The 27,970-nt window shown below is 55.3% G+C and overlaps 1 protein-coding gene across 1 annotated transcript; it reads right to left on the bottom strand.

The window, feature by feature from the left end:
• Positions 1–1,234: 1,234 nt before the first annotated feature.
• LOC141988794 (uncharacterized) lies at positions 1,235–27,872 on the bottom strand. The gene is made up of 24 exons (XM_074954760.1): positions 27,807–27,872; positions 27,311–27,626; positions 26,594–26,809; positions 26,046–26,183; positions 25,721–25,825; positions 25,497–25,547; positions 24,754–24,810; positions 24,519–24,605; positions 24,228–24,357; positions 23,975–24,105; positions 23,518–23,571; positions 22,762–22,836; positions 21,669–22,164; positions 10,013–10,280; positions 9,520–9,760; positions 5,965–6,102; positions 5,518–5,622; positions 5,160–5,210; positions 4,282–4,338; positions 3,984–4,070; positions 3,689–3,818; positions 3,422–3,552; positions 3,145–3,198; positions 1,235–1,267 (listed from the first exon to the last, which is right to left on the bottom strand). The coding sequence occupies exons 1-24, from the start codon at positions 27,827–27,829 to the stop codon at positions 1,235–1,237; spliced, it is 3,174 nt and encodes a 1,057-aa protein (XP_074810861.1). The 5' UTR covers positions 27,830–27,872.
• Between the last annotated feature and the right edge of the window lie 98 nt (positions 27,873–27,970).

Raw genomic sequence — 27,970 nt, 5'->3', positions numbered from 1 at the left:
TGGGGGTACTGGCTCCAGGTCCAGGGTGAGAAACAGTTCCTGGCTGTTGGGAAAACCGGTTTCTCTGCTTGCTTGCTGTGAGCTATCTACAACCTCATCATCATCATCATCATCATTTTCTTTGTCCCCAAAACCTCCTTCCGTGTTGCCTCCATCTCCATTGAAGGAGTCAAACAACACGGCTGGGGTAGTGGTGGCCGAACCCCCTAAAATGGCATGCAGCTCATCATAGAAGCGGCATGTTTGGGGCTCTGACCCAGAGCGGCCGTTTGCCCCTCTGGTTTTCTGGTAGGCTTGCCTCAGCTCCTTAAGTTTCACACGGCACTGCTTCAGGTCCCTGTTATGGCCTCTGTCCTTCATGCCCTGGGAGATTTTGACAAAGGTTTTGGCATTTCGAAAACTGCTCTGAGAGGCATGGTAAGCGGGCTGGGGGGGTTGGATAAGAGCAGCTGCGGGGCCCGCCAGAGCTAGACACGCGGCCCCGCAGGAGCTCGCAGCCCTGCCCCCTTACCACACCGCTCAGGAGCGGCGGGCCAGAGCGCTGGCAGCGCGGTGCACTGAGGCTGCGGGGCAGGGGGACAGCAGGGGAGGAGCCAGGGGGAGCCTCCCCGGCCGGGAGCTCAGGGGCCAGGCAGGACGGTCCCGCGGGCCGGATGTGGTTTGGTTGCCCCTGACCAAGTGGCTGCAGCCTCACATAACAGAGCGACACCGCTAGCCCGTGTGGCAAGTGCTTGGAGCTTTGGGCAGCACCGGTTGGCCGTCTGACTTTCCCGGCAACCCCGCCTCGGCTCCCTTCCCCATCCCGACCTGCACTTTGCACTAACGTCACTTTCCTCTAGCCGAGGACTTTGCAAACCCCTGTCCCAGCCGGTGTCACCGATGTGCTCGCAGACTTTGCAAACCCCCGAGAGCACATCCGTGACGCCGGCTCTCACGGGTCTGGTGGTGTTTCGGGGCTTTTATCGATCGCCAGGAGGCAGGTGGTTTGGGTGTGACTCTCAGCTCTCGGTGTTCTGGCTGGGTTAAATCTTGTGGTGGAGGAGCAATGACTCTGGAACCGCCTCTGCTCTGGCGCTGGGCTGGAGTGGCTATTGCGGAGGAGTTATTCCTGAATAGCTAGGCCGGTCTATTCCCCCCCATGCAGAGAAGACCCCCCGCCCCAATTCTCCTCTAGAAGGTTCCCTGGGTAGCACCCGTCCCAGCCGATCTGACCAAGAGAACTTTACAGTCCACCTCACAGGGTCTGTCTACGCAGCCTCTTGCCCGGCTGCGGTGGAAGGCGGCGTGACTCGGACGTGAAGGGCTCGGTGAGGGCTGTGCTGGGACACTGCCCGGCTGGCAGATCAGACCGAAGGAGCCAGGGCAGAAGTTCTGCTCATCCGGCCCGATTCCCAGCTCCCCAGAGGCCCCGTGACACTGCGTGGAAAGATCCGTGCTCTGCTGTGGCTACGCCCCGCTCTGCAGAGCGTGCCAGTGAATAGAGCCCCTGGATCCACCTTATCCTGCCCCCTGCCACTGCATGTGCCTCCCATGGTTCCCTGGGGCCATGAGACACACAGCAAGAGAGGAGATGCTGGTGCATCATGGGAAATGTGGTTCAGATGCCTGACTCTCCTCTATACACCAAGCATTCAGACTACACCTCCCATGCTGCCCTGCAGCCATGATGCACCGCCACCCCTTAGCAAGAGAGGACACCGTGGTGCATGATGGGAGATGTAGTTTGGTTGCCCCAACGTCCCATTCTTCTCTGTTGGCTGGGCTCATGGCAGATGCAGTCAAAGCCGGAAGCCCAAGTGTGACGGGCTGGACTAGGCCCAGAGACCCGCAGCTGGAGGCCTCAGGGTCCTGCCACACTCGTCCCAGGAAAGGAGCAGTGAAGAGGTCCTCCAAGCAGGCTTGAGTGGCTACAGGGGAAGTGGCCAATCAGAGAGGCTGCAGGGAGCAGCCAATTGGGGCCCAGGAGAGCCCTGTAAATAAGAGCAGCAGAGGCAGAGATAGGCAGTTCCTTGCAGGAGCCAGTGGATTGCAGATGTGGGCTCTTGGCTGGCCAAAGGGAACTGCACCATAATGGAGAGCTCAGTGCTAGGAGGGACCAGGGGAGCGAGGAAGAGCTCCTGGCTGGCTGCTGGGCCTGAACTTAGAAAGTCCCTCAGCTAAGGATAAGGTGTCAGTGAAGGCTGGGGCCATGGGAAGTGGCCCAGGGAACTCAAGGCATTTTTGCTAAAGGGATACAGTGGTGCACGGTTGCTATTGTTAGGGTCCCTGGGGCTGGGACCTAGAGTAGTGGGTGGGCCCGGATCCCCCCTATAAGCCCCTGGGGAAGAGGCCTACACTTGGACAGTGATTAAACCCACAGAAAGGGATCTGAGCTGTCTGGCTGGAGAGCTGGGGTCAGAACAGACCTAGAAAGGGCAAAACTATCGTCTCCAGGGAGGAAGCCCTGGCCTGTGGCCTGATCCTGGGGACGGGGCTGGTTAAAGAAGTGCAGACACACCCAACCAGAAGGGGAGCTCGTGAGAGGTGGGTGCCACGCCATTACACCAACCCATAGAGGAGATTGGGGAGGATGGATGGGTTGCTCAAGATACATCCCCCATGATGCAGCACCAGGGTCTTATCCCTTGGTGAGGGGTGGTGGTGCATGGTGCCTGCAGTGCATCATGGGAGGTGTAGTCTAATCAGGGTGCTCAACTCATAGAGGAGAATGGTGAACGTGAGGCACAAGAACTACAGTTCCCAGGATCTGCGGCAATGGCCTTTCCACACAAGAGATATTTGGGTGTTTTGCTGGAAACTCCAAGTTTTCTTCAGGAAAAACACCCCTGTCTTTGGACCAGCTCTAACTAACTCCTCTTGTTTAAATTCTGACAGGCTTCTCCTGGGGAAAAACAGGATTTGGTGACATGGGTCTCATGGATTGGACATGTGTCTGTAGGCTGGCGAACACTCCAGTGCCAGTCGTCCTCCACGCTAGTCAAATTCTTCTACCCCGGAGTCCAAGAACCTGAGATTTCACCCAGACCCAGATTTCCCAGTCACCTCCGGCAGGATGGACCCAGTTCCCAATATTGTCCCAGGCCTGGCATGGACGGATGAGGGGAGACACCCCACGATCGGGTCAGAGAGAGAGAGAGACGGTACCTGACAGGGAGAGGAGAAGCCGAAGCAATGCTTCTTCATCATATCACATAAATTCTGCAAAGGAACAAAAAGAAATCATCACATCACAGACTCCACAGGGCTTCAAAAGGCTGGGAACATGGGGAGGGCTTGCCCAGCTGTGAGATGCAGCCACCTCTGGGGCAGGGAAGCAGGGGAACAGCTGCACAGTGACGCCACACGGGCACTGGGGTCATCACTGAGTGCCAGCGGAGAGCACCCCATCCCGATCCCTCCAGCACAGCTGGCCGGTCCCCACCTTTATCTTGGCAGCGAGCTGTGTCCCGGTGAGCAGCTCCCCGTGCCGGTCCCTCCGGACATGTCGACTGGCCGAGCCCACCACGGCGGTGATGTAGTCCCTGAGCCGCTCCCGGAAATCCTCATCCATGCCTGCGAAGGGGAGAGAGACGGATGAAGGTGGATTTAATCCCCCTTCTCTACCTTCCACACGCTGGCGTGTGCGGTGACCCAGTTGTGTTGCTCTGCACGTGGCCGGGGCTCAGAGCCACTCTCCCAGCTCCGTTACCTCTCAGGGTTCCCTCCATCCCAGTCACGATCCGCTTGCCAGGGAAGGGCATCAGGTAACAGCGGGTGCTGTTTCTCTTCAGCATTTCCAGGGCCTTGGGGTGTTTGCAAGGGGACGTCGCCGCCAGCATCTGCCGGAGCCAGGGGGGATCGTTATATCGATGTACAGAGCTTACAGCGGTGAAATGTAGCGAGCAACAATAACTGATGAGTGGAGACACACTCAGAGCCGACCCACACCAGGTGGGAAAGGCTCCATCTCCCATTCCCCACCCCCCCCAAAGCCCCACACTCACCTGTCTGACGTGTCTGAGATGCTGCTCCCCACCCTGGGCTCCGAGGACCTGGGAGCTGCTCCAATCCCTCACCAGCAGGTCTAGATGCTGCAGGGGAGACAGGAGGGGAGTGGGAGTCCCTGGGGGTGGGGTGAAGGCTGGGACGTGGAGAAGGACAGTGTCTGCTGGGGTAACCTCAACCCTTCGGGAGTGGGGCAGGGGGTGCATGGGGCAGGAGCATGCTGTGGAGTGGGGGAGGGGCGCAATGTGGGGATACATGGGGCAGGGCAGGTGATGGGGGGGGGGGAAGCCATCTCACCTGAATGGGGTCCAGTCCATAGACCTCTCCCACCACTTCAGCCACCTGCACAAACATCTGCGGAGTGAAGAGAACAGAGTGTGGGGGCGGGTGAGTCTGGGGGCTGGGAGGTGTTTACACTGGGTGGGGGGATCCTTCCTGTGAAGCGCAAAGGGGTCTGGTCGCCCACACCCCCAGTCTGACCTGCTCCCTTCGCAGTGAGGCCTGACAAGTGCAAAACAAAGCTGGAGATGGACGGAGACATTTTCCATGGGACAGAGAGAAGCGGGGTGCTCCCAGCCAACGGGGTGGGGGGAGGCCGTCGGGTACAGGGGTCTGGTGCTGAGGGGGATAGCCATTGGGCACACCCCACTCTTCCATGCCCTATGCCCCCGGGGAGGAGCCAGTCTGGTTCCAGGGCTCGCCAGATCCAACCCGTGTCCCGCACAGAGAATCTCCCCGGGGCGCGGTGCAGGGGCAGGACACACCATATGCCACAGGCGGCAGTGACGTCGCTAAGAGCACAACTGCCAGGGGCTCCATCCAGCGGGCCTGGGGCTGGGAAAAGCCTGGTGAGAAGAGCAAAGCAGAACAGGGGGCAGAGCGACCGCCCCAGGCCTTGGCCCCAGCAGCTTCCCACCGACGGCGGAGCTGGGCTGGAGGGGAGGGAGGGGTCCTAACTTTGGCCCAGTGGCCCACACCGGACACCTGGGAGCAGAGAGCCAGGCTGGGCCGTGTGGTGACAGTGCTGACTCCAGAGGCCCATGTGAAATGGGGAGAGTCGTTTTTCTCTCTGGGACTCAGTTTCCCCATAGGACCTATGGGGAGGGATTATAACCCTGAGGGGCTCATGGGTGAACCTGGCCCGGCCACATTCTGCGTCTTGCTGCCGGCCTCACCTCCAGGTATTCGAGATCCGGGTCCTTCACCTGACAGCCAATGTTCAGTATCTACAAATAGGCAGGGGACAGACAGAGCTACAGCAATGAGCAGGGCCGGCCGGCCCAGGCCACTTCCCAGCCATGTCACCCGCCCCGAGCACAGCGCCCCCTAGTGCCACAGGGGGCATCGGGGCCGGCCCAGCCTGCCAGGGGACAGTGCCCCCTACTGAGACCCTGCCCCGCTCCCTGCAGCACAGAGCCCCCTAGTGCCACACTGGGGCATTGGGGCCAGCCCTGACTGCCAGGGGAGAGCACCCCCTGCTGAGCCTCTGCCCCACACCCTACAGCACAGCCCCCCACCACTGAGCCCCCCAACCTGGTAGGAGCTGAGCAGCATGGACAAGGCGGAGAGTTTGATGCTGGTCTCCTTGTTCCTTTCAATGTCCATGGAGCCCTCGGTGTCGACCAGCAGCACGGCCACCTGGTGGGGCCAAGAGTGAGAGCCCCAGGTCAGCTCCCAGCTTTGTCCAGCCACCCACGGCCCCTCCGCCCCCAGAGCCTGACCCCTGCTCCGCCCTGAGGGCACCTGGCATCTCGTTCTCACCCGCCCCAGTGTTAGTTCCCTCCTCTCGCTCTTCTCCATTCCCACCTGTTCTCTCTCCAGTGGGTTCCCCTGGGGCCTCCTTCCCACATCTCTGTCCATCCCTCCTGACTTCCCTCATTCCCTCTGTTCCCAGCCCTCTACCCTGTTCCCCTTTCCCTTCTCCCAGCCCCCCCATGGCCTCCTCCCCATTCCCTGTGCACCCCCAATGCCCCCACTTACCTTCTCACCCTTGGCCGGGACCCAGAAGGGCTGACTCCACGCCCACACCCCCTTGGTGACTCGCTGCATGTCCGCGCGCCACTCGAACCCCTCCAGGAGCTCGTCCTCCTGGCCCATCCACGACTCGTCCCTTGCATCCTGCCAGGAGGGGGGCAGTCAGATCAAGGTGGAGGATGAGAGTGACTGGGCCCATCTCTCACCAACCTGCCAATCCCCAGGCCTCGGGGGGGTGGATATGGGGGGTGACACAGGTCAATTGATGGGTCAAACTGCTCTGTGTCACCAACTCTTGCCAGGCCTGAGGGACTCTCTGCACCTCACACCCTGGTGTCAGGCTCCAGACCCAATGGGTGGCAGGTGGGATCTCACTGGCAAACTCAGCCCGCGTGGGTCTTTAATATTCGTGCGTCACGTCTGCACGGGGTGTGCGCAAAGGGGTGTGGCCGTGCACAAGAATTATGCTCTTAAAATGTGTATGACAAAGCATGCATCAGCCGGGCTGCCCTGGGCCAGGGAAGGTGATAATCTGCTTGACTGGGTCTCCAAGGGAAACCGCGGGATATTGGAAATGTATTTCCATAGAAGCTACACAAAGACGTCAAGCCACCGAGGGGCAGAGATAACCCCACGACTCCCCAACGGGAGAGAGATGCTTAGGTTGGGTTTGAATTTTCAAAGGACACATTTCAATGGTTTTCTGGGCTATAAAGAGGCGGGGGAGGGCCTGAACCTCAAATAAATCATTGATTCAACGGCTCGTCTACAATATTCCTGTGTTATCAAAAGTGTCTCGAGTGAGGCCTTCGCTGAAAGTCAGTGACCCACAGGCGATAAATATCACTCTGCAAGGTCTGTATTAACGCTAGAGGAGAAATCTGGATACTCGCTGGTATTACGCCTTAAACAGAGACATCAGACTTTGGGGTAATAGGAGCGGGGCAAAGAGACTGTGAAGGTTCCTTCCCCACTCTGAACTCTAGGGTACAGATGTGGGGACCTGCATGAAAACCCGCTAAGCTTATTTTTACCAGCTTAGGTTAAAAATTCCCCACGGTACAAACTATTTTACCTTTTGCCCTTGTACTTTATTGCTGCCACCACCAACCGTCTAACAGATATATAATCAGGAAAGAGCCCACTTGGAAACGTCTTTCCCCCCGAAATCCTCCCCAAACCCTACACCCCCTTTCCTGGGGAAGGCTTGATAAAAATCCTCACCAATTTGCATAGGTGAACATAGACCCAAACCCTTGGATCCCAAGAACAATGAAAAAAAGCAATCAGGTTCTTAAAAGAAGAATTTTAATGGAAGAAAAAGTAAAAAGAATCACCTCTGTAAAATCAGGATGGTAAATACCTTACAGGGTAATCAGATTCAAAACACAGAGAGTCTCTCTAGGCAAAACCTGAAGTTACAAAAAGACACAAAAACAGGAATCTCCATTCCATCCAGCACAGCTTATTTTCTCAGCCATTTAAACAAAACAGAATCTAAAGCATGTCTAGCTAGATTACTTACTAAATTCTAAGACTCCATTCCTGTTCTGTCCCCGGCAAAAGCATCACACAGACAGAGAGAGAGGCTTTGTTTCTGCCCCGCTCCAGCTTTGAAAGTATCTTGTCTCCTCATTGGTCATTTTGGTCAGGGGCCAGCGAGGTTATCCTAGCTTCTTAACCCTTTCCAGGTGAAAAGGTTTTTCCTCTGGCCAGGAGGGATTTTAAAGGGGTTTACCCTTCCCTTTATATTTAGGACAGAGACATTGGCGTTATCCTGCACTGGTGGGACTAACCAGAACAGAGCTCCTGAAATCACAGTGGTGGGTCCTTCGACCAAGGGGGCTGAATGCTCCAGGAAATGACTGGAGGGGAGAAACCTGCCACGGCAAAGACTGTGACTTGCAGAAGTTCAGCATTAGACTGAGAAGCGTATTCTCCCTTCTCTTTGGGTGTCACCCTCTCCAGCTTTACTCCTCACACGAGGTGTCACCTAACCCTGGGGCCTTTTCTTTAATCAGCCTTGTCTGACTTTGGATATTAACCAGCCCAGGGCTGGGATTGGGATCAGCGTGTTTGCCAGACTCGGTTAAATCGATAAGTGGCAGCGCATTGTCTCCATACAGGAGCAACGCAGTGAATGGTTGTCACGGAGTGCCCGGGCGATGCTCTGGAACTGCTCCCTATGAAGCCAGTCAGGACTCTGGGGCAGTCGCCTTCTGGTGAGCAGCCTGTCCGCAGGGCAAACAGCTCACACGGCTTCCACCTTCCTGGGTCTGACCTCGGAGCATTCAGCATCCTCTGCCCCTCCGTGTGCTTCCCACAGCGAGACCGCTCAGGCGGGGCTCCTGGGGAAGCCAGAGGGTCCTGCACCCCAACTCCGCAGTCAGACGGGACTCTCAGCCAGCCAGTAAAACAGAGGTTTATTAGACGACAGGAACATGGTCTAAAACAGAGCTTGCAGGTGCAGAGAACAGGACCCCTCAGCTGGGTCCATTTTGGAGGGCAGTGAGCCAGACAACCACGTCTGCACTTCACTCCATGTCCTAGCCAGCCTCCAAACTGAAACTCCCCCCAGCCCCTCCTCCTCTGGGCTTTGTTCCTTTCCCAGGCCAGGAGGTCACCTGATTCCTTTGTTCTCCAACCCTTTAGCTCTCACCTTGCAGGGGGGAAGGGTCCAGGCCATCAGTTGCCAGGAAACAGGGTGTCGGCCATTCTCTGTGTCCAGACCCCTGCACACACCTGCCCTCTAGGGCTCTGCAGTGATCATACACCCTTACCCCACCACCTAGATACTTAAGAACTGCATAAGGGAAATTGAGGCACCCCCACAATATTCGGAGGAACCATTAAGAACAGTCCCACTTCGTCACAATGGTTTCTGGGCGCGTTGCAGGAGCGGGATGGGCACTGCGGGGAGACGTCTCTGGGGAGCCCAGGAGTCGGGGTTCAGTGTTTCTTTCCCCCAAGACGGGGAGAGGACTTGCCAAGTCCTGAAGGGTTTGCTGGCAGGGTGGACAGGGAGGCTGAGACCATGACCCGAAACTCGCAGTTCTGAGAAACCCAGCAATTCCTCACCTTGGCAGGGGGTTTCGGGGTGACTCGGGACAGGGTGTTGGGGTCCCTCTGCAAAAAGCAAGGGGACAGTGGGAGCCTGGGTGTGGCCTGCAGGCTTGTCGGCTGCCTCTTGGTGTCCGGGCGCCATCGCAGCATTGAAAGCAGAGGCCAGCGGTGACACCACCCCTCCCTAGTCTGGGTTGAACCCCAAACCGTCACAGGGAGTTCATTGTGCGAGCGCGGGGTGGGGGTGGTGAGGAATACTTGGTGATGGGTGGGCGTGCTCGGAATCTGATAGACAGACGGACACGTTAGGGTGCAAACAGATAGACAGACATACTACTTTTAGACAGAGAGACACACTAGGGTCCAGCCATGGCTCCAGCTCCCTGGACCTGTGGAGGGGAGCACTCACAGATACGTGTACAGCTCTGATTCCTCCAGCAGGGGGCAGGATGGGGCCGCTCACACCCACAGCTCACTCCTGCTCCCGTTTACACTCACTGGGCTCCGGAGCTGGTGCAGCAGGCAGTTCAGCAGGAAGGATTTGCCCCGGCGCTGCTCCCCGATGATGGACACCAGGCAGACGGGGGCATCCCCCACCCCACCCTGCTCCAGGCAGTGGCTCAGGGCCTCCTCGTCCAGGATCAGGTCCCCTTCCTCGTCCAGACGCGCCAGCTGCACCGGGCGCCCCGGCTCTGGCTGAGCCCCTGGCCCCTCCTGCAGGGAGAGAGCAGGGTCAGAGCTGGGACCCCACCCCTGAGCATGCCAGTCCCCAGCTCCCCAGAGCAGAGCCCCCTGCCCCATTCCCATCCACCTGAGCCAGCCTATCCCCCACCCTGGTGTCAGATCAGAGCTGATTCCCCCTGGAGGGGAAAGGCCCCATGTCCCATTCCCACCCCCTGGGTCAGCAAGTCACCGGCCTCCTGGATCAGAGCCAGCACCCCCCAGCAGAGAAAGGCCCCATGTCCCGTTTCCAGCATCCCCTGGTCTCAGCCACTCTGTCTCTCTCACCTCCAGTGGTGTGTCTCCGATTTTCTCCACCAGGTTTTTGATGAGTGTGTCTGGGATCATCCTGTGCTTGGAGCAGGGGTGGCAGCACTCGGGGCACCAGTATGTCTGGGACGACACTGGGCTCCAGTGAGCTGCGAAGCAGCCCTGGCAGACTTTGTGGCCGCACTCGATGGAAACGGGGTCATCCAAGAAGTCCAGGCAGATGGAGCAGGGGATGTCCTCCCGGAGTCTCTGCATAATCTCCTCTGGTGCTGGCTTCAAGGGACAGACAGAGGGGAGTAGGGTGTAGTGGTTAGACCAAGGCAGGGTTGAGAGCAAGGACTACTGGGTTTTATCCTTGGCTCTAGAAGCAGAGTGGGGTCTAGTGGTTGGACTAAAGGGGAATGGGAGCCAGGACTCCTTGCTCCTGCAGTTTTCCAATGGAAAGAGAAATTTTCAGGCTCTTACTAGACCTGTGAAACATTTCCCTCTTTTCCGTTCTCCCACATCTGATTCCCAAGTGAAACTAATTTCAATCTTGCCCGACGCGTCCTCAGGCCCCATTGGGTTTGTGGCGTTCACAGCCTGGCAGGGTTAGCGCCATTGGGTTGAGTGGGCAAATGCTGGGGAGAGGGGGTGTATTTACAGCACCACCCACACCAGGCGATCCAGCACCAGGTGTCCAGTCCCCAGCAAGTGCAAGGTGGAACTTACACACCTGGGACATGTCTGAAAAATTAACCAGATGAACTAATCGAGGGGCTGCACTTCCCGTGATGGGATTTCTCCACTTGGCCCGCCAGCTGCAACACACTGCCTTCCCGACGCCACCTCTGATCCCGCCCAAAGTCTCTGAGGCTGTTCTATGCATCAATGGCCAGAGCCCGGCGGGTTTCAGTGAAAATCGGAAAACCAGAAACGGGGAGAATGGGGGACACACAGAGCCCCTGGCTGCTGGAGATCAGAGAGCCAGTCGCTGGAAGCAATGAACGTGTCCCTGCACTGCAGACCCTCGGTCTCAGCTGCGTCCCAGCATCTGGGTGGGGGCAACACGCTGACACCTTGAAGGGGTGAGTGCCCAGCCAGCAAGGAAACAAATAATAATGGGGGAAATACAGGGTAACAGAGAGTCACTTACAGGGAGCAGCCAGGGCTCTGTGTGCTCCCTTCCCCGCACAACAGGCGCTCCCTGTGCCCCCATTTGCCCCTCCCCCTATGCAAGGGGCTCCATCTGCCCCCCATGCTAGGGGCTCCAGGTGCTCCTTCATTCTCCCCAGGCAGCCACACAACGAACACCTCTCACTGCAGCGATAACAACTTGCAGCTCCCAGTCTCTGTGGACACTTTCCCCCAAACTAGGAACCCCTCATTCCCGGATCTGAGGGGGCAGAATTCAGGGGTGTTTCAATCTGGGAGATTGCTCCTTAGTGCCGCCCCATGGCGGCCTGTTGCAGGCACTCAGAGAGCCGCAGGGCCATTCCCACTCTAACACAGCACAACGATTGGGCAGCCTCCCGGTGAACATGGGAGAAGAAAGAATCGGAGCCTTTATCTAGAAAGGGCTCGACCCTGCACTGCTCCAACAGGGGTTTCTCAGCCTACGTCTCCACATCTGGGACCATAGCAGCACAGCACCGAACTCTCTGCAGACGCCAGTCCCGAATGACTTCTGCTTCCTCTCAACCTCCCTCTCCAGACAAGTTGGGTTTCTTGCCCCACCCCCGCAACCCCACAGGGAGGCTTTTCCAGAACCCGCCTTCTCTGGGGGCTGGGAGCCACCTTCTCCTTTCCCACCTCGATTAGGCCAGCCCCCATTGTCCTTCTGCTTCCATGGCTCTTCCCCATTCTTGGCATCCCTCTGCCCCCATGCCTACAGCCCCTCTCACCCTCCTATTAGGATGAATGAGCCAGGCTCTTTGAGTCTCCTCCCACAAGATGGGCTCTCTGTCCCCCTGAGCATCCCAGCATCCCCTCTCTGCACCTGGCCCAGCACAGAGCCCTCTTGCTGCAACATAGGCTCACAGATCCCTGGGCCAGAAGGGACCCTTGTGATCATCTAGCCTGAGCTTCCTTTAAAACCCGGGCCAGAGAATGTCCAGGAACTAATTCCTGGTTCAACTAGAGCAGATCTGTTAGAAAAACCGTGGTCGGTAATGGAGAATCCCCTGCACCCCTTGGTAAGCCATGCCAGCGTTTAACTCTCACTGTTAAATGCTGACACCTTATTTCCAGTCTGAATTTGTCTAGCTTCAACTTCCAGCCAATGGGCTGCATCAGACCAAAGCGATGGACGAGGCCTCTAAGATCTCATTTCTATTCCCCTTGTAGGTACTTTCAGGTGGGCTTCAGGCTCCCCTGAACCTCCCCGTGGTTAAGCTGAATAGACGGGTGCCAGATTTGGACCCAGGATTACAGATGAGGTCTTCCCAGTGGTCGCATGATACACAGAACAGAACACTGTGCAAACAGCATTGTGACATCCCTTCCAACCCATTCCCAGCAAGAAGGTTTCACTTCTTTATACGGAAGCTACGTTAGAGGAAATAGCTTTGCTTTCAGTGGATACAGACTCTCTGTGAACCGTCTGGGTGTCCCGTGTGTTCCTCTTAGGAGAATATTGTGCTGCCCTCTCTCAGCAAATGGCTCAATCACCTCATCAGCACAAAAATGGTGACATGACCATTTTCATTTCCTTTCAAAATCATTCCGTTTCTCTCCGTTCCCTCACTTTTTAAATTAACCTCCCCCCACCTCTCTCACTCTCTGACTGACTGACAGACAGACACTTTTCGACTATGAGAGAAAAGGAACATAATTTTTATAAAAATGGGAATTGTTTCATATTCGGTTTTATTTTTGTCAAGAAAACAAGTTTTTTTGGATGAAAACAAACATTTTCATTTTGGTCCAAAAGCCCTTTTTGGTTCAAAATTCATTTGACAAAAAGTTCTCAACCCGCTCTCCTTAAATTATTTCTTGACATTTAGGACAGCGTTTGGCTGGCAAAGTACAAACCCATTATGCCCTTAAGTCATCCTCAGACTTCACAGCCTAAACATGTAAGTAGTTAAACAGAGTATAGCCCATACAGTGTTGGAGTAGAAGGGAATTACATGCAGAAAACAAGCCATCGGTACCTGTCTGTGACCTAGATGTGGATTTTCCAACTCAGCCTCTACACCTAGATGGAGCTTTAGTTCCGCTGGGTTCGTCTACACTCGAGCTGGTGCTGGCAGCCGCTGTACGGTTCTTACTAGATTTCGGCACAAGTTTCCTTCAAGGGTCTCTGGATGCGTCTTTGAGGGCAAGTCAGGTGACAAATTTTCATATTTAGTAACAGGTGACCAATCAAGTTGAACCACTTCTCTCTTTAGCTCTCATCCTTTTTACAGTGAGAGAGAAATACAGGCTGACTCATGTAGTTTCATTCTTTGCAACAGGATACAGTCAACTCCCGATTATCTGAATAGCCTGGGGGGGACATGGATTTTATTCAGTTTATTGGGAGTTTGGATAATCCAGAGGGCAGGAGCCATTCAGTAAGAGGGTGGCCTCCCACATGTCTGGAGCGGGTCATCGTCCTCCTCCTATTCCTGGCTGGGGGGGTCTCTGCTCTATTATCTGGACCTCCACATTCTCCAAATCCCTTCCTGGTCCCCGAGCATCAGATACATGAGATCCTGTTGCAGAGGACAGGTGTTTCATGCTGGGGGACAAGGAAGGGACTCAGATAATGCAGAGGTTTGGATAACAGGGTTTCAGAGAAACAGGAATACACCGTATATCTATTCTTGTGGGATTTTAACTTCAGGATCAATCATGGGTTACGGACGTCCCTAGATTCTTCCTTTCAGAACTTTGCAGCTGGGAGAAGGTTGGCTAACTGCCATGATTTGTCAGCTAGGGTTCTCCACACAAACTTCCTGAGGCTTTCTCTTGGGGGTCGTGTCCATCACCCAAGAAACACCAGACTGACATTTCTAGTTCCTATTTTCCCTCTTTACACAGGTGTCCATTTTGGAGCTTTCTGACCTTTCAGGCTTTTAAATTCAGTGCATATCAATCATGTAGGATCTGTGACGGGTTCCTCCCCTCAGGGTGCCACCTGGAACTGGGGTACCACTGAGCCTCCCTGACCCACCTGCCTGGGCTCCCTTCTACACCGTATTGCTGGGACAACCTGCCAAGCCCTCTCCAGTCTCCAGCCTGCACTTTCACCAGCACAAATGCAGGTAGGGACACATGCAGCTGCAATTACATGCAGATGCTCTGACCAGCCCCTGCATGGGAAGGCTACAGCTAGGGCATCTCCCAGTTCCTAAGGCACACACTCCCTTTGGAGTATAAACACAAAAATTATCCTGTCTTGCACTGTACAAGGAAATGTACAGCATAAGCTCATGAAATTCACCCCCTCCCTCAATGTGGAGAGGAATATGCAACCGCTTTCTGCCCCAAGTTATGACTCCCACACACAGGTTTTAGATAAAGCAAAAGCAAGTTTAACAACTGCAAAAGATTTTAAGTGATTATAGGGGATGGCAAACAGATCGAAGCAGATTTCCCAGCAAATAAACAAAAAATACAAACTAAGCTTAATACACTACATAGTTTGGAGATGAATTGCAAATTCTCACCCTAAGAGATGATACAAACAGGCTGCAGATTCTTAAGGGGCCAGCTGCACTTGCTTGCAGCTTGGAATTCCCAGGTGTTCCATTCACAGGCTAAAAATCCCTTTTGCCTGGGTCCAGCACTTCCCCCGGTTCAGTCTTTGTTCCTCAGGTGTTTCCAGGAGTCTCCATGGGTGGGGGAGTCAGTGAAGAACCTTGATGATGTCACTCCCCTGCCTTATATCGCTTTTGCATATGGTGGGAACCTTTCCTTTCAAAGCTTGCTTCCCACGCCAGTCAGTGGAAAAAGACTGACATCCCAAGATGGACTCCAGCACCAGGTGACCTGGTCACATGTCCCTGTAGGGTCACAGCAGCCATTACTTGGAGGCTGTCTGTAGCGTCCTCAGGAAGGCTCCCCAGGTGGGAGATAAGCTTCTCCTAAGACGTATTGTTCTCCTAATGTGCCATTGCACTGAATAGGCCCTTCCCCACCGAATATCAAGAGTGAAAACAGCTTGTCTAGTGGGCATTCCCCAGGTGAAAACACATTTCAAATACAGATACATAGAAATATTTCTAACTTCAGATACAGACATGATACATGCATTCAAGTAGGATAATCATATTCAGCAAACCATAACCTTTCCAATGACACCTCACATGACTTATCTTGCATAAAATACATTATGATTATGTCATAATCATATAATAATATCACTGGGAAGAATATGGGGTGAAGTGTCACAGGATCCTTTGCCGAGCTATTGGCCGATGGATCCGCCCCAGAACAGGGGAAAGTTAAACAGCAGGATGCAGTCCCTGGATGCATCTCCACTACTGGCATCTTTGCTGACTTTACCTTTCAGCCATGCTGTTAATATCACTTGGGTCTGTGGGTCTGTGGGAGGGGTCCTGCATTGTGGGTGGATAGCCTGGTATCACAGCCTTGTGGGAAATTTTCACAGTGAACTCACAGATTCCTAGATTCCAAGGACAGAAGGAACCTTGTGATCATCTAGTCAGGTCAGAGAACTTCCCCAAAATCATTCCGAGAGCGGAGCTTTCAGAAAAACTTGTCATCTTGGATTTTAAAAATGCCAGTGATGCAGAACCCACCACAACTCTTGGTAAATTGTTCTAGTGGTTAATTTGCTGTTAAAAATTTACACCTTATTTCCAGTCTGAATTTGTCTCGTTTCAACTTCCAGCCATTGGATTGTGTTAGACCTTTCCTCTGCTAGTCTGAAGATCCTGTTATTAAACAGAGATACTTACAGACTGGGATCAAGTCACCCCTTAACCGTCTCTTTGTTAAGATGGGTAGACTGATCTCTTTGAGTCTATCACTCTAAGGCAGCTTTTCTAATCCTTCAATCATTCTTGTGGCATTTCTCTGACCCCTCTCCAATTTATCAACATCCTTCTTGAATTGTGGGCACCAGAACTGGACACAGGATTCCCGCAGAGGTTACACCAGAGCCAAATACAGAGAGAAAATAAATTCTCTCCTCCTGCTTGATAGTCCCCTGTTTATGCATTCCCAGGATCACATTAGCCTTTTTGGCTACGGCGTCACACTGGGAGCTCACGTTCAGCTGATTATTCACCACAACCCCACAAACGTTTTTCCGAGTCACTGCCCTGCTGGATTGAGTCCCCCAGCCTGTAAGTAGGGCCTGCATTCTTTGGTCCGAGATGTATATGAGACATACCCAGGGTACAATCTGAACTGCTCCCTGCAGTACCCCACTAGGAACACACCCGCTCAGCGGGTTTCCTGTTTACAATTACATTCCGAGACCTATCAGTTAGCCAGTTTTTAATCCATTTACTGTGGGCCAAGTTCACGTTGCATCATTCTAGCTTTTTAATCCAAATGGCGTTTGGTGCAAGTCAAATGCCTTACAGAAGCATGCGTTTATTCTGTCAACACAATGACCTTTATCACCCCACCTTGTCATCTCATCACAAAAAGATATCAAGTTCGTTTCCTAAATTAGTACTGTGAGGTACTCTCTGCTGACAGAGAATTGTTGGCACTTGGGGTCAAAGGTCCAGAATTCCTTCTGATATAACCCATAATCCACCCTTTCCTCGCGCCAAAGCAAATATCCCGCTCTATGCAGGAGTGAGGAACAGAGCAAAGCCGCACGCTTCTTCCCCCAACACATCACTACCAGCGTTAAGGTTGCCTCAGGCTGTTTCAGACCATTCCTGAACACTGGATGCCCCTGGATTTAAATCTCTGAACTCCAGGAACTGCAGAGTTGAGGCAAAGCAAAACTAATCTTCTAAAATCCAGGAATTAAGGCCTTACGGCAAAGCAAACTTACCCCTCTGAAAACCTGGCCGAAGCTGACCCCTCAGCCCTGCTGCAGACTCCGTCATCTAGGACCGTTCCTGGATTCCTCCCTGATGCTGAGCTCTTGCATAGCAGCACCTGCGAGTTGCACTGTCAATCATCTCCGGCTGCCTACGAGCCGTCACCCATCCTGGCCAATGGTGACTTAGCTTTGGTTATTTACGCCATCGCCTCTCCCCTGGGCTGCAGCAATGTGTCACCCCAAAGCTCCGCCACTCAGAAAACTTCAGCTGTTCCATAATGCAGCAGGGCATCTCCGTGAGCGTATCACCCAGCCCTGCACTGCCCACACCAACTTCCCATGGAATAACTGCAATGCTGGTTTGGGGTTTCCCGGTGTGTCCACGGGTAATCACCGCCCTCTGCTGCCAGCAGGACGGAGCCCTGTCTGTGCCCACCAGGGGATACTCTCGCTTTCCAATGGCAACTCGCAGACCCGGTGTGGCACGCTGGGCCTCAAAGCAACAACCTGGCACCCCCATAATCACCATGGTCAGATAATTACGACATTTTGTACAAAGTCTGCCTTGTGAGGTATCACTTTAAAAGTCTTGGTCTGTTGAACATTAATACCCGGTTGGACTGTGTGTGCTGTCTCTGGATGGGAAGTTATGAAGTTTTGCTCTGTGTGCGTGACTGAAATATGTTGAGAGGTTGGGAACACCCACAACCAGCCTTTCAGGTGCAACAGTGGAGCAGCCAGACATGCTGATGGCCCATTAAAGGAATCCACACTCCCAAGGATTATCCCAGGATCTGTATACAATGGAGACTTCTCAGAGAGAGCACGCAGACAATGGAGGCTGCTTGACTCATGTCATAGCAAAGGCTCTTTCCAGCAGGCTGGAAGAAGCTATAAAAGAGGGGAAGTGACATCATCACTTGGCCTCACTCTTCCCCCCCCACCCCCAACTGAACACCTGGAAACACGTCTGGAGAACAAAGACTGAACTGGGGAGGTGGGCCCAGGCTGGACAGGAGAATCCCAGCCTGTGTAGTAAGGAACTAGACCATCAGGGTGAGACACGGCTTGATTCAAATCCTGCCTAGTTTATAGAACTCAGATCGGGATTTTACTTTCATTTCTTAGGAAACCAATTTTGATCTTATTACTTATAATCAATTTTATTATTTTTATTTATTATTACTTTGATCAATTTTGACACTTATTACTTATAATCACTTCAAACCTGTCTTTCTGTAGTTAATAAACAGGTTTTATATTTTACCTAAACCAGTGGGATTTGCTTGAAGTGCCTGGGAAATCTGCTCAGGAACAAGAGCTGGTGCATGCCCTCTCCGCACTGAGGGAGGGGTGGACTGGGTTATAAACTTACACTGGTCAGGCTTCTGAGCAGGGCAAGATGGTACAGCCCTGGGATTGTAGGCTGGGGGGGAATTGGCTGGAGCCTCTTTACTGTTAGTTCATGAGTGAACTGGGAGAAGTATTCATGTAACTCAGCAGGGTGGGTCCTTGCCTGTGGACGTCTGTGTTAGTGCGGTATGTGGCAGAGGTTTGTGGCTTAGCAACAGCATCACAGGGTGATAGAAAGCCCTGGTTGGAGGGACTCAGCAATACCCCACTTCCAGGTTACATTCAAGGGACCCTATCACACCAGGTGCTCTGCAAACCCCTCTGTATCCCACTGCAGGCTGGCAATTTACACACCTGATCCCATTACAGTCCAGGGCCCAGTCACCTGCCTTTGGCACACCCACAATGCACGGCGATCTGCTGCCTCCATGGAAACAGAGCTCCCCTGCTCCACTTCAGTTCCATGCTCGCCTGCACACCTCGCCCTCAGGCAGGTTTTGTGAGGAGCTGGGGACTAGAACCCAGGTCTGCAGAGTCCAGGGCAGCTGATATTCCCACAGTGCCACCGGGGGCCAGGCTGAGGCACAGCCAGGGAGCACTGTGGGGGGTAGGCGCCACAGGAAGTACCACCCACAAGATCCAGCATGACAGGACCCTGCGGCTCTCTGATTGGTCAGCTGCCCCTACTTAACCTCCAGGGGTTGCCCCAGGAAATGGGCCGGGCAACCCCAGACCTTGGCCTGCTGCAGCGCCAGACTCTGCTTTGTTTCCCGATCTCTGGTCTTTGACTCCAGCCTGACTGTGACCTGGACTCTTGTCTATGGGACCTGGCCTTGTGATTCCTCCAACTCCTGCCTGTCAACGCCCGTCCCTCGTGGGCAGGCCTTGGCCCTGTTATGACAGCTAGGCTGGACCACCTACGCCCCGTCAGGGTTCCCCCACACGCTCTGAACTCTGGGGTACAGATGTGGGGACCTGCATGAAAGACCCCCTAAGCTTATTTCTAGCAGCTTAGGTTACAACTTCCCCAAGGCACAAATTCCTTTCCTTGTCCTTGGACAGTATTGCTGCCACCACCAAGTGATTTACACAAAAATTCAGGGAAGGGTCACTTGGAATCCCTATCCCCCCAAAATACGCCCCCCTTTCCTGGGGAGACTTGAGAATACTATACCAACCAATTGCTTTAGCAATGTGAGCACAGACCAGACCCTTTGTCTTCAGGACACTGAAATCAATCAGATTCTTAAAAGAAGAACTTTATTTATAAAGAAAAAATATAAAGGAATCACACCTGCAAAATCAGGATGAAAGGTAACTTTACAGGGTAATAAAAAGATTTAAAAGACAGAGGACTCCCCTCTAGGCTCAGCTTCACAGTTACAAAAAAAACAGGAATAAAAGTAGCTCTGTAGCACAGGAAAATTCACAAGCTAAAACAAACGATAACCTAATGCATTTCCTTGCCCTACTTACAATTTCTGTGGATTTAGATGGATTATTCCAGGTATATTTTCAGGAGATGTTGTACCTGCTTGGCTTCTCCCTCCGTCCAGAGAGGGAACAACAACAACAAACAAATCCTCCCCCAGTATTTTCTTTTCTTATTGGTCCTTCTGGTCAGGTGCCAACTAGGTTATTTAAACTACTTAACCCCTTACAGGTAAGGCAATCCAGTACAATTGCCAAGGATACATAAAGGTTGCTACCCTTCCCCCTATTCATGACAGCCCCCCCATCCCTCACAGGTTTACAGTCAAACCAAATTGAAGTTCATTTAACAGAGCCTCAGATAGAGATTCAAATAAAAAGCAAGTAAAAGGCTTTGGAAACAAGGTTACAGGTAAAAGGAAAACATCAGACACCATCTAGAGCCCGTCCTTGCTAACAGGTTCCTTTCCTGGCTGCTGAGGTGTTTCTCTCCCGCTGGTTGGTTCTCACAGCAGTTGTCCAGTCCAGAGAGCTGGGATCCCCTGTTCCCCCTGTTGGCAAAGTCACTCCTCTGTAATGGGCCATTTCTTCTGCTCTTCTCCAGTCACAAGCTCCTGTATCCGAGCCCAGGGCCCCCCTCTCCTGAGCATTCCCTTGGGGTTGGTTGGTCTCTGTAGATGGCCAGCCTGCATCTTGTCGAGCCAGCAAGAAGAGGCTGCCTCCAGGGATGTGCATTGTTCTCACGTTGACCAGGTCGGCTCCCAGCCTCACGTTTGACTCCCAGAAGATTCAGAACTCAATATCCTACCTGGGACCTGGCTCTAAAACCGTTACTCATACAACCATCTGGCAATAGCCATGACAAGCGGCTGGTTTCCACCATTTGGCAGAACCCGCACACGACCCCCTTAGGTGAAATATTAAGAAGATGGTGGGACACAGGGGCCATATGCCCACCTGGCCATGTCTGCACTACAGTATTGAACCAAGTTCATGGTCTCAGCCTGATCTTCAAGGCACTTCATGCCCTGGGCCCACCATGTCTAAAAGAGCTGAGAGATCCAGAAGGAAGACCATGGTTGACTTGCAGGCCCAGTGAAGTTCTCTATAATAATGGTGAAGCTCACTGGTGTCAATTTCCTTTAGCTTTGGAAGGTTTTATAGACCTCCCTTGGAATAAATTATGATGCCTGTTTCTTGCAGAACGCTTTCTCTCAGTAGAGCTCAAACCCCTCACCATCTGTCAATGCATTATTATCCTTATTATACAGATGGGAAACTGAGGCACAGAGTAACTAAGTGACTTGGCCAAGGTCACAGAGGAAGCCCATGGTAGAGCAGGAAACCCACGTCTTCCTGTGCCTTCTCCCCTGGACCCACCTTCCGGCTCAGAGGGGTGGCACCACCAGACTGCTGCTGTGGGAACTAAGCCAGGAGCCCATGGTCACCCCCAGCAGGTGATCTTGAGACATGACCATCGGCAGGGCATTTCCAAGCACTTCGCGTTGCAGCGGAGTGGCCCTGCAACATCGAAGGAAGGCAGAGCAAGAACAGAGGGCTGGAAGTTATAGCCAGACAAACTCGCATTGGAAATGAGGCACCAGATTTCTCACAGCGCGGGGGATTCACCCGCGGGACCAGCTCCCCGAGAAACCCATGATTTCTCCATCTCTTCTGGCTTCTGAGCCAGACTGGCCACCTTTCCGGGAGATGATTTAGTCCAACAGGAGATATCGGGCCCAACGCAGGGGGAAGTGGGCGGTGTTCTCCAGCTGGGTGGCAAAGCAGGTCAGACAAGAGGATCTAAAGGTCCCTTCTTAGAATCTGGGGGCGAAGGCTCCCCGCTCTGGGGTGGCTTGTGGGGAACATGTCTGTGCCACGCGGCACACCCGTCACCCCATTCGTCAGCCCTAGATTGGGGTGGGTGGCACTCAACAGATCAGGGGTGTGTCCTCAGACAGATCCTCAGTGCCGTCCTCCTCCTCCCTTCGGCCAACAGCAGCCTTGGCCCTCTGCCTATCCTTCTGGGCGATGTTCCCACCAACTCCCCCGCCCACACCCCCGCCCACGACAATCCCGGCCATGGCGCCCACGCCAGCGCCAAGGGCTGCTGCCTCAGCCATGCCGAGAGCAGCGGCAGCGATCCCGATGCCAGCAGCGCCGCCCACCGGGGCCAGCACCACCGCCCCCGCGCTCACGCCCGCCGCGATGACGAATTTCATGAAGCGCTTCCCGTAGCTCTGCAGGAAGGTCTCGGCCTCCCGTGTCAGCTCCTCCTCCAGCTCCGTCAGCTGGGCCTCTTTCTCCAGCGCCGACTCCCGCATGTCCATCCAGCACCGCCTCAGCAAGTGCCCGCGCCGCTCCGCGAACAGCTCCGCCATCTTGCTCGGCCGCACCTTCAGGCAGGTGATCAGGGTCCGGGAGTCGCCGTCCTGCGCCCGCCGGGAGAGGAGACGGCCAAGAGCGTTAGAAGGGGCAAGCGCTGCACTGACCCCGCTCCCCGAACTGAGATGGGGGCCCCCTCTCGCCAGGCATGGTACAGACCTGGACTGAGATGGGGGCCCCCCTCGAGCCGGGCACGGTACAGACCTGGACTGAGATAGTGGGCCCCCTCACACCAGGTGAGGGATATGAACCCAAAAACCTCACAGGCAAAAACTTGCCAAGGCACGATCATTCTCCCCCTTTGATAGATGGGGAAACTGAGGCCGAGAGAGACTCACTGACTCACCCAGGGGAATCTGTGGCAGCACCATGGACAAAACCCAGGAGTTCCAACTCCAGGTCCAGCCCATTCACCACAGGGGCCATGACGCCTCCACCACTGCAGCTGGCCACAGGGCAAACTTATTCCCCCCACCACCAACCCCAGTGCAGGAGTTTGAGCCTCCCATCTCTATAGTCATCCTGGGAGCTGGAGATATCAGGTCCCGTCTCCTACCCCAAAGCCCACAGCCAGTGGGCTTGGCCAGGACAGTTCCCTGGGTTCCCCTGGCTGGGGCACAGGGGCCCCCGCCGCACAGACTCACCTTCTCCCTCAAAAACACAGCATGGTCTGCGCTGGCCCTGTCCAGGACTCTCTGGTTGTGGAAGGTGATGGCCATCTGCACAGGGAGGACAAGGCTGGGGTGAGCCGCAGTTTATGCGGCTCTGTCTCCACCTAGCAACTGCAGCAACCTCATGTAACAGAGCGATGCCACTAGCCAGTGTGAAACTACAACTCCCATGAGCCACCACGGCAGCTCAGCCTGAAGCCAGGCACCCAAACTACAAGCCCCATGATGCTCCACAGCCAGGGACTCCCATGATGCACCATCACCCTCCTCTATGGTGCATCATGGGAACTGAAGTCCGACCAGAGAGCTGATTTATGGAGAGAAAAGGGAGCGTGCAGAGCCAAACTATAATTCCCATGAGACACCAAATCAAAGTATTTCAGCTTTTGATACTTCTCCGGAAACTCAAATTGTCAACACACTCCTGAGATGAAGCCACCTCTGGGGTGCACCATATGGGAACAGCCACACACAAGACTGCATAAGGATGGGCTTACCCAGTGCTGAGATACAGCCACTTCTGGGGTTGGGGGGGCGGGGAGCAGCTGGAGAATAGCCTCCCAGCAACACGACACGGGGATGGCTTGCCCGACATGAGATGCAGTCACCTTTCGGGCGAGGCAGCAGTAATAAGACAAAAGTAGGCTACAGTTTTACATTGGAAGTGAATTCAGGAGGAGGGACACACGCCTTGACCAGGCCAGAGGCAGAGACAGGCAGAGAAGGTACCTGAGCGGGAGAGGAGAAGTCGAAGCAACGTTTCTTCATCAGATCAGAGAATGTCTGCAAAGCAAGCACAAGAAATCACAATACAGACTCCACAGGGCTTAGAAAAGTGGGAACCTGGGAATGGCTCGCCCGGCGCTGAGATGCAGCCACCTCTGGGGCAGGGCAGCTGGGGAACTGCCATAAGACAACGGTGGGAATCAGTTTGGTGGCGGAAATGAAGAATTTCCCTGGATGATTTAGGAAGGCTCGGTAGAATCATCCAAGCTGGGATTCTGCTAGGCTGTAAATACAGCCCTAATTCTTAATTAACAAAAGTTCAGCAAAAAGGGTTAAGGCCCCACCCTGCTCCCCGCAGCACAGCGCCCCCTAGCGCCACCATGGGGTATTGGGGCCAGTGCTGACTGCCAGGGGAGAGCGCCCCCTACTGAGACGCCATGCCCAGCTGGCCAATCCCCACCTTTATCTTGGCAGCGAGCTGTGACCCAGTCACCAGCGCCCCGTGCCGGTCCCTCCAGACGTGTTGACCGGCTGAGGCCACCAGACCGGTGACGTAGTCCCTCAGGCTGTCCCGGAAATCCTCATCCATGTCTGCGAAGGGGAGGGACATGGCAATGAACCCAGAGCCGGACCATTCCCCCATGGCCCGTTCCCCGGCAGAGACGGAGACGCCCCGTCGTGCAGGCTCAGAGCCGCTGTCCCAGAAACGTTACCTCTCAGGCATCCCTGGCTTCCAGTCATGATCCGCTTGCCAGGGAAGGGCATCAGGTAACAGCGGATTTTGCTTCTGGTCAGCGCTTCCAGGGCCTTGGGATGTTTGCAAGGGGACCTCGCCGCCAGCATCTGCCAGAGCCGGGGGAATCAGCAAAGTGAGACACCAACAGAGGGAAATACTCCGGGACCCATTCCCTGCTCCCCTGAGCCAGCCAGGCCCTTGCCCTGGGGCCGGATCAAAGCCAGCACCCCCCAGAGGGCAAAGGCCCGGTGTCAAGCCCCACAGTCACCTGTCGGACGTCTCTCAGATGCTCCTTCCCACCGTCCGTTCCAAGGACCAAGGAGTTGCTCCAATCCCGCACCAGCAGGTCTAGCTGCTGCAGGGGAAACAGGACAATCTCAGGAGGGGAAGGCTGAACCCCTCGGGTGTGGGGCAGGGAGTGGCTGGGGCAGAAGCATCCCATGCAGTGGGGTGAGGGGATTGCATGGGGCAGGGTGGGGGGATGGGGGGGAATGTCGTCTCACCTGAATGGACTCCAGCCCGTATTCCTTTCCCACCTCTTCGGCCACGTGCAGAAACATCTGCAGAGCAGAGAGAGCAGGGGGCTGAGATCCCTGGGGCAGGGAGGCAGCGTGTGCCCTAGTGGCAGGTGGAGGTGGAAATCCTACCAACAAACACCCCCCTGCCAAACACCCACCCACCCACCAAGCTGCAGCTCCAGCTTGGTCTGGGTCTGTTCCCCGGGGTCCCAGGGCTTTCCCCCTCTGCTGCAGAGACACCTAGTGGCCAAAGAGCAGAACTGCAAGTCAAGGTTCCCCTCCCCCCTGCCCCATGCCAGGGGCTCTGTTTGCCCCCCGTGCCCACCGACGGTAGGAGCGGAATAGACCAAGATGCCAAATATTGAGACTTTCCCAGAGTCCTGGCAACATCCGTGTTCTCAGTCGGCATGGAGCTCGGGCAGGGGCGAATTCCAGACCCTGGAGCAGCACAGAAGCTGGGCCCTGCTGGATTCAGCCCCAGGACTCCTGGGTTCTCTCCCCAGCTCTGGGAGGGGACTGCAGTCTAGTGATTAAAACAGCAGGGGGAGGGCAGGCTGGAAGCCAGGACTCCTGGGTTCTATCTCTGGCTGTTCCACAGACGCCCCATATGACCTCAGGCAAGTCACTGATTCTCTCTGGGCCTCAGTTTCCCCAGCTGTAGAATGGGCAGACTACCCCATTGAGGCTGTAGGAGAATGGCACCACGTCCTGCCCTCCTCCCCCTTCACCTCCAGATATTCTAGATCGGGGTCCTTTAGCTGGCTGGAAACATTCAGGATCTGCAAGTCATCAGAGAGGACAGGGTTAGAGACAGAAACCAGCACGACCCTCTCCCCGCAGCACAGCGCCCCCTAGTGCCAACCTGGGGCATCGGGGCCGGCCCTGGCTGCAATGGGAGAGCGCCCCCTGCTGAGCCCCCGCTCCCTGCAGCACAGCACCCCCTAGTGCCTACCTGGTAGGAGCCAAGCAGCATGGAGAGGGCGGAGAGTTTGACGCTGGTCTCCGTGTCTCTGGCGATGTCCATGGAGCCCTCGGTGTCAACCAGCAGCACGGCCACCTGGGGGCGGGGGGGGAGCCACGGTGTCACATGCCAGCTCCCCACTCTGCCCCCCAAATGCCCCAGCACCCAGTGAGACCCAGCCCCTGGGTGGCACTGTGTTCCCTGACTCACAGGTCTCCGAGCCCACCCAGCCTCTGTCTGCTCTGCTCCCCCAAGTAGACATCTGCTGCGGTCACTCATCCCCCCACCCCATTTTCCCACCGCTCTTCCCACTCACCTGCCCCTCCTCGGAGGGGACCCAGAAGGGCTGACTCCACGCCCACACCCCCTCGGTGACTCTGTGGGCACCAACTCGCCACTCGAACCCCTTCAGGTGCTCCTCCTCCCGGCCCATCCAGGATCCATCCTTCACATCCTAGGGGGGTTGGGGGGGAGAAGAAGACATAGGGAGCGTCACAATTAGTGCGGGGGGGAAGGGGGACTGTGGGTATTTTATTAGCAGGCAAGTAGCATGGGGACCAGCGCACTGGAAAGATGATGGACAGGCAGACTCAGGCTGAGACAGACACACAGACAAGGGTCTAGACGGTCTAGTGAGTTAGAGCAGGGGGGGCTGGGAGCCAGGACTCCGGGGTTATATCTCCAGTTCTGGAAGGGGAGAGGGGTCTAGTGGGTTAGAGCTGGGGGGCTGGGAGCCAGGACTCCGGGGTTCTATCTCCAGTTCTGGGAGAGGAGAGGAGTCTAGTGAGTTAGAGCAGGGTGGGCGGGAGCCAGGACTCCTGGGTTCTCTCCTTGGTTCTGGGAGGGGATCAGGGCTGCACTCACCAGGCTCCGGAGCCGGCGCAGCAGGTAGTTCAGCAGGAAGGATTTGCCCCTGCGCTGCTCCCCGATGATGGAGACCAGGCAGACGGGGGCATCCCCCACCCCACCCTGCTCCAGGCAGTGGCTCAGGGCCTCCTTGTCCAGGGTCAGGCCCCCTTTCTCATCCAGACACACCAGCTGCACCGGATGCCCCGGCCCCGGCTGAGCCCTCGGCCCCGGCTGAGCCCTTGGCCCCGGCTGCAGGGACAGAGCAGGATCAGAGCTGGGACCCCACCCCTGAGCTGGTGAGTCCCTTCTCCCCCGGATCAGAGCCCCATTCCCACCCCCTGGACCAGCCAGTCCCACCATGGGCCACATCCAAGCCAGTGCCCCCTAGAGGGGAAAGGCCCTGTGTCCCATCCTCTCCCCCCCACTTCCAGCTAGTCCATGTCCCCTCACCGGGCCCCCTGTCTGGAGTCACAGCCTGTTAGCCCGGGGGTTAATTTCTTATCAGCAGGTCTGAGCCCTGAGTGCCCAGCTCCCCCCTTAGCAGCCTAGGGACCTGACCGGTTGCTAAAGGGACACAGGAATCCCCTTAGCCGGCCTTCCCCCTGACCCCAAGGCCCCAGCATGGAGATAGGGGACACTGTGCTGCAGGGAGCAAACATGCAGCTGTTCCCCCCCTGCCCCGCCCCAGAGGTGGCTGCATCTCTGGACCAGCCTCAGGCGGGCTGCACCCACCTCAGGGCTCACTATCCCTGTTGCTGTCAACGTCTCTTCACGTGGCAGGTCTCTGATTTTCTCCACCAGGCTTTTGAGACGTGTGTCTGGGGTCATCTGGTTCCTGGAGCAGGGAGCCCGGCACTCGGGGCACTCGTACCCCCAAGCCGAGACCCTGCTCCAGTGAGCCGCGAGGCAGCCCCGGCAGAAGTTGTGGCCACACTCAATGGAGACGGGGTCCTCCAAGATGTCCAGGCAGATGGAGCAGGTGACGTCCTCCTGGAGTCGCTCCACCATCCCCTCTGGAGCTGGCTTCGAGGAGGGGGGTGGGATCGGCCTGAGAGACACACAGCAGGGGGCCTGTGAGCCAGGACTCCTGGGTTCTATCCCAGCTGGGGGGGGCGTGGGGCAGGGGATTGCGGTCTAGTGAGGGGGGGGCTGTGAGCCAGGATTCGTGGGCTCTAGCCCCAGCTCTGGAATGGGTTACACCTGAATTGGGTGGGACTGGAGCACTTACCTTTTATTATTTGCATTTCCCATAATGCAGCGGGTGACAGGCTGGGCTCCGGTTGACCAATCTCCCCTCCTCCTGGGCTGGGACTAAAACCAAACTCTGTTGGAGAACTGAGACAACAGGACACCAATGCATTAGCCCTCTCACACCCCCTGAGCTCAAACAGA

The sequence above is a fragment of the Natator depressus genome, chromosome 6, assembly GCF_965152275.1.
Source record: "Natator depressus isolate rNatDep1 chromosome 6, rNatDep2.hap1, whole genome shotgun sequence".
Lineage (NCBI taxonomy): Eukaryota > Metazoa > Chordata > Testudines > Cheloniidae > Natator > Natator depressus.
Note: the sequence above shows the minus strand (reverse complement) of the source record. Positions and strands in the feature narration are given on the sequence as shown.

Coding starts and splice junctions, on each gene's coding strand:
- LOC141988794 (XM_074954760.1), bottom strand. CDS start 27,829: ATGGGAAATGCAAATAATAAAAG. Junction 22,165..22,761: donor CTGTGTTTTTGAGGGAGAAG/GTGAGTCTGTGC, acceptor CGGCGGGCGCAG/GACGGCGACTCCCGGACCCT. Junction 5,211..5,517: donor TGCTGCTCAGCTCCTACCAG/GTTGGGGGGCTC, acceptor GCCTATTTGTAG/ATACTGAACATTGGCTGTCA.